Source organism: Perca fluviatilis, chromosome 14 (genome assembly GCF_010015445.1).
Source record: "Perca fluviatilis chromosome 14, GENO_Pfluv_1.0, whole genome shotgun sequence".
In the NCBI taxonomy this organism is placed as follows: Eukaryota; Metazoa; Chordata; class Actinopteri; order Perciformes; family Percidae; genus Perca; species Perca fluviatilis.
Window position 1 is genome coordinate 28867299 of NC_053125.1, and position 6007 is coordinate 28873305.

The following is a 6007-nucleotide window of genomic DNA, read 5'->3' on the forward strand; positions in this document are numbered from 1 at the left end:
GACAGCAATCACTCGCCTCATCTGGTCCGCAATATACCAGTGGGCCAGCTTTTGCGTGTCAGAAGAAATTGTAGTACCATAGCTGATTTTATGTCCATAGCAGCCCATTTAGCGCACCATTTTGAACAACGAGGTTATGATAAATCTGACATTACAAAAGCATGGGACAGGGCTCTAAGTACAGATCGTGCCTCACTGTTGAAGAAAAAACCTAAGTCACACATAACACCCAGTGTATTTTTTCGACTGGCTACACTCCAGAAGCAGGAAATCTGAAATCTGACTTGCTTTCTCTAATGTCAAAGTATGTTAAAGTATAGTATCTAAGATGAATATACTTTTATTCCCATTGCACTGTGAACATTTGTATATTTTTTGTATTCAAAAAATAAACAAATTGTGAGAGAGTGGGCATTTGCCCTTTAATGACTGATTTATGAGTGTAACACCTTGGTTGAGATGGGTCTATCTTCAGATTGCCACCGCCCCTCCTGTGCACAATCACACTTGTTGATAATTCTCATGAAGGGCTTCATTGCCCATTCTCTCCAAGGACTCTGATGAAGATGCAACCTTACATTGAAACGTTAGTCACTGTTATGCACCTTAAGAGATAAAACAATCAATTAAGAAGACATCTGTGTTGTACCGGCAATTTTTTGCTATTTTATGCTGTTGTGTCCTGCCTTGGTTGCACCGGATTGTTGTGTTCTGCAGAAGTGCAGAGAACTTTTTTACATTATTTAGTAGTATTAGCCACACACACATCACTGCAGCCAATACACACACACACACACACACACTACAGAATATATCTTAGTATTCAATAATGTGATGGAAAGTGGCACAAATGAGAATTTATACCTGTTAAGCTTGCAGTTTGGTAACCTGTAACTTCTGCCTGAAGGCATCAGCTCATACTCACTATACAGGACGTGATTTGGGTCCTGGAGGATTTTAAGTTTTCCTCACCGCCTCCTTGAAGAGCTCCTGAAGAGGAGTTGGTGGCATTTGGCCCTTTTTATCAAGTTTTGGAGCTGTGATTTTTCATTTAATGGACAGGTTACCGAACCAAGCCATGAAGCCGTTACAAACAATAGATTCAATGGCTGCCTTGTAAAACAGTAGCATGATATCTTTGTCCACTCCATGAACTTTAAGTCGTCTTAAAAAATAAAGAGGCTGACTTATCTTTGAGCAAACATTGTCCACTTGATGGGACCACTGCAACTGACAGTCTAATTATATGCCTAAATACTTATATGTTGTTACCTGCTCAACAAGTACATCTTTAGTTTGCATTGATCTCCTATAGACTTGGGGTCAAAAATCATTTCTTTGGTTTTATTTACATTTAGCAGCAGGTTATGCTTGTTGCAGCACTTCACTACTTCCTCTATCTCCTGTTTATAGATAGCAATGTCTGAATCTTTTGTACCGTAAGTAGATTAAGTATGACCGGATCATTTGAATATTTTATAATGTACTTATTTCTATAGATGTTTCTGCAATCATTTGTGTATATTATAAAAAGTAAAGGAGAGCTTACACAGCCTTGAGGGGCACCTGTACTTATGTTCACAGTATCAGAAAGTTAGCTGCTGCTTCCTGTCTGTCAGATAATAACCATACCACCTAATAATAAAGGAGTTCATCTCCATCTGTTGTAATTTATATATCAAACATTTATTCATTCATGCATTCATTCATAACATGCATGAATGAAAAAAAAGGAACAGGAAGAAGAAAAAATATTATGGTACCTGTCACTTATTTGTGCACATCAAAAAAACAAAAAAACAAAAAAGCTGCTTCAAGAGTGGATCAACCCCAATCCTCACCCCAAACACCAAAAATTATCAGTACTACCTATCTTTACATGCAATTATCATCATTTTAAGCATATTAGTCATCTTTTTTCTTATAACATTCCTGTATTGTTTTCTTATACAAATTCTTAAATTTGCAAACACTATCGCAGCACTTCAGTTCATAGTCCAATGTGTTCCACAGTTTAACTCCATATATGGACAAACACCCCTTTTTTTGTGTAGTTTTCGTGCGAAAAGAGTTTTAAAATGATATTGCCTTCTATGGCATATAACAGTGTCTCAGGGAGAATTCAATCAAATGCAGAGCTGAAGTCCAGAACTAATAATCGAACATACGCTGATGGATTTTCAAGGTGCTTTAAAATAGAGTGTTGGGATTAAGGCATCGTCAGTGCCCCTGCCATTATTATAGGCAAATTGGTAATGGTCCAAGATATGCTGTTCCTTGCTCCTTAAATTACCAACCAACTAAGCCAAAATCCCAGATAAAGTGTACCACAACGGTGGATATGAACTTGCCCTGTTAACCCAGGATTTTTTTTGGGCAATTTTAGCCAATTTTAACATGAAAGCATAGATGTGCTTATACAAGCTTTCAAAAACAAAATGTTCAAGTGTACAAGTTAAAAGTAGAAAATACGATTGCAGCTAGAAAACTATTCTGAAGTTTCTTACAGAATTAGGAAGTGTTGTTGGAGAAGTTAGCACTGGTGGTAAGTGGGTTCTGGGTATAAAACCTGTTAGGGGGCCCTTCTGTGAACTTTGCATGTTTTGCTTGGAGGATCTCTGGCTTCCCTGTGAAAGGATAATTGCTGATTGTTTAACTATTCCACACAAAAACCAACTGAAAGCAGGAAAGAGAAATATGCCCACCTAGGTTGTCTTTGATTGATTTGAGATTCTTAAGGAATTCAGTTTTTTTTGACATCACCAGTTCATGGTGTTCTTGGTCCAGCCTCTTGTTCACTTTGTCCCAGTCCTTCTTGGTCTACACACAACAGACAATATAACCCATAGTTATCAGAGCCCACAGGTTCATCAGAGTCACAAAGCCTTGCTTGTTCCCAGCAAGTTAACTAAGTTCTCACCATATCTTTGAAGGCCTCCCCATTGAAATAGATCTTGGACCCTGGATACTTTATTCCCTCGTCACTTAGCTGCTGCAGGCTTGAAGCCACCAAATGCAGCTTCTCTCCATCATAGGCATACACCTGTCCATCCTCACAGCAGGTCATCAGAACGAGCTGGTCAAACCTGCACAAGATCCCCTCCACTACACCTACAACCTGCATACTTACTTTCTCAGGAAGGTAAAACTTTCCCCAACCTGTCACCTCATAATCTTTCCCATTATAAATAGTATCGTCCAGGTCTCCTATCTTCAATATGGCACCAGCTGGATTCTTCAAGTCGAAAGGTGTGAGTTTGTTTTCAGACACAAAGTCTGACACCCATTTCAGGTATTCTGAACCTGCAACACATGCCAGACAAGAAGAGTTTGATGGAATACAGAAAACACTTATCATAGCATGGTTTTATGATGAGTTATGCAAATATATGTAGCTACCTGTTTTCCCTTCACATTGTTTGAAACTAGGTAGACCAGACAGCTTATTTGCCGACCTGAAAGAAAGAGAGAAAAGGTTACGATCTTACAGCTTTCAAAGAGAAACAGTGTAGGTCCACACTGTCATGACACAGAGCTGGTTTAAAGTCGGCAACAATGTTGTAGTCAAGACCACCTAAACCGAGACCAAGTCATTACCAAGACCAGTCCAGTGCGAGAGGTACGAGAAAAGATACTGACAGGTACACTTTTTATGTTCCCTTAAGAGTAAAGTATTGTATTTTTAAGAGGCCAGAACTGTATCTTTTTGACTAATTTGAGGGTACAAACTGAAAGAGAAGGGTACTGAATTGTCTTTCAAAAGAGTACCTCTCCTGCGACAAGCATTTGTACCCTTTTATGAGTCAAGTTATGGGTTGCATTTCAAGCAGGAAGTTTTACATCTAATCACAGTAATAATGTTAAAACATAAATCGGACAATGCACAGGCCATTTAGTGATATCTCGCAGTTGGTCTTGAAATAAAATCCAGAGTCCTCTTTATCTGAGGCCAAGACAAGACCGAGTAAATATGCGGTTGACTCTGAGACGAGACCTTCAAAATGTGGTTTTGAAACCTATCTCTAGACCAAGACCCATCTTGAGTACTACTACCCTGCTTGTGCAATCAGTGTGCTCCAGTCCCTTTTTTGTTCTACGGAAGAACAGGGGAGGTTTTGTGGTGAACTTTCTATCAATGTTTAGTATCTACAGGTCAGATACCATCACCAACAACCACCTGTGGAAGTGCACCAAGGAAGAACCCATGAAACTTTAAATTAGGAGTAGGAAGTGATGCTGGATAGGCCCCACACTCAGAATACTGATCACTTTGTAAGGACACTTGAGGGTCTAATAATAAAGAGTGTCGCATGTTGATCAGATTTGAAAGACTGCTGCCCCATTTTGTGATTTGTTCATATGAGCTACATAAATAAAATTCCCATTCACCTCGGTTTTAGAGATTTCAGGACCGACTCCATTCTGGCTCTCTTTCACCAAGAAAACAACATTTTTGTTAAAAGTAGTGGTGGAAAAATATTCAAAACCTTCCTAAAAGTATCAAAATACTGCAATGGAATAATAAAATAATATAATTACAGAATTTGAGCCTTTTGAAACAACAGGTTACATACTGCATCAATAAAAATAACTAACATAAATAAGACACATACATTGTGAAATGTTAACATGATCATAAACTAGACAATTAAGGATTCTGTACACCACTGAAAACTAAAACAATAAAAAATTAAAATTAAAAAAACTAAATAAATAAATAAATAATGAAGCAACAGGTGTTACTTACTTTAGTGCGTCTTGTATCTACTGCCGTTTTTAGTTTGGCTGCCAGCAAGTCTTTATTTGTTTCTCTGAACAAAATAAAAACATTCAAGAGATTGAAACAAAAAACTGTACACTTTTAACACAACTGAGAAATGAGATTACATCAGATTATAAAATCAAACAACAATTGTTCCTTACGTGTACCTCTTTCAATGTAATTCAACTCGACTAAAAGGAGCTTTATTGGCAAGGGTAACAGCTGTTTACACTGCCAAAGTAGGAGTAAAATGAATAAAAAAACGTACAAACAATTTTTAAAAAACTACTAAAAAAGTGTTAACACAGCTGTGTAACATTGTTTTACAATTGTAATCACATAAATAAATGAAAATAGATGAAATGAAGTTGAAAAAATTTATACCTATAGGCTGACACAGTGGAGTCTGCAGGATTTAATTTATAGTACGCACAATAACTACTCATTCAGTAGCTCATATTTTCACAAGAGTCAAATAAACCACACAAAACCAGCCACACAACCACACACGCACACATTCTCACAGTATATTTATAGTTTCCCATAGTCAAAATAATGTAGACGTATGTAGTGACTTTCACAAAGCTAATATAGGCCTATCCAGATAAGCCACTAAAGAGGGAACGTGTGAACTTGTTTTGAGTTCATAAACTTAAAAGCCTGAGGTCGCTGTCACACCTGTAGTTCAGTGGACTCACCTCACTTTAACAACTGCACCAAACACTGTAAACACACGTCACACGATCGAGGCGCTCGTTTGTTTATTGGACAGAATATCCAAAACTCGTCGACACTTCTGGTCTCAGAAATAATAGAGCAACACCAAATTTGTAACGTCTCAGGTTTCCTGGTCCTGTTTTAGTGTTTATAATATTTCAGAAGAAGGCAAACAATGAGCAGCTGACAGACAGTACTAACAACTAATTTAACCATGGGGACTAAGAAAGAGACTCTTATTTACATATTTAATAATTGTAACTCAGTATCACAGATCTGTGATTGGACTCAAATGCAGACTCTAGAGAAGCAGGTAGGTAAATATGTGGAAATAGTGGGCGTTTCTCAATCTGTGTTCTTCTATTGACTTATGTTCTGTCTTCTGTTCTTCTATGTGACTAATGTGTCCCTGTGAAACGTCATCTCGTGTTGCCAAAGTACTGTCCCAACACACAAGTTCCATTTCACCAAGAAAAGTTAAGATTCCCTGAAATGTTCTTGACACGCCCCGGGTTTCCGGTACATAGA

The 6007-nt window shown here is 37.8% G+C and overlaps 1 protein-coding gene across 1 annotated transcript; it reads right to left on the reverse strand.

The window, feature by feature from the left end:
• Positions 1-660: 660 nt before the first annotated feature.
• LOC120572587 lies at positions 661-4421 on the reverse strand. Its single transcript, XM_039821909.1, has 5 exons — positions 4390-4421; positions 3400-3455; positions 2921-3303; positions 2706-2820; positions 661-2627 (listed from the first exon to the last, which is right to left on the reverse strand). The coding sequence occupies exons 1-5, from the start codon at positions 4419-4421 to the stop codon at positions 2512-2514; spliced, it is 702 nt and encodes a 233-aa protein (XP_039677843.1). The 3' UTR covers positions 661-2511.
• Positions 4422-6007: the final 1586 nt, after the last annotated feature.

Bases quoted from the DNA above. Each gene is read 5' to 3' on its own strand.
- LOC120572587 (XM_039821909.1), bottom strand. From the start codon at position 4,421: ATGGAGTCGGTCCTGAAATCTCTAAAACCGAG. The intron at 3,304-3,399 runs GTAGCTACATAT...CATGTGTTGCAG, and splicing joins ACAATGTGAAGGGAAAACAG to GTTCAGAATACCTGAAATGG. The intron at 2,628-2,705 runs GTGGGCATATTT...ATCCTTTCACAG, and splicing joins ATCAATCAAAGACAACCTAG to GGAAGCCAGAGATCCTCCAA.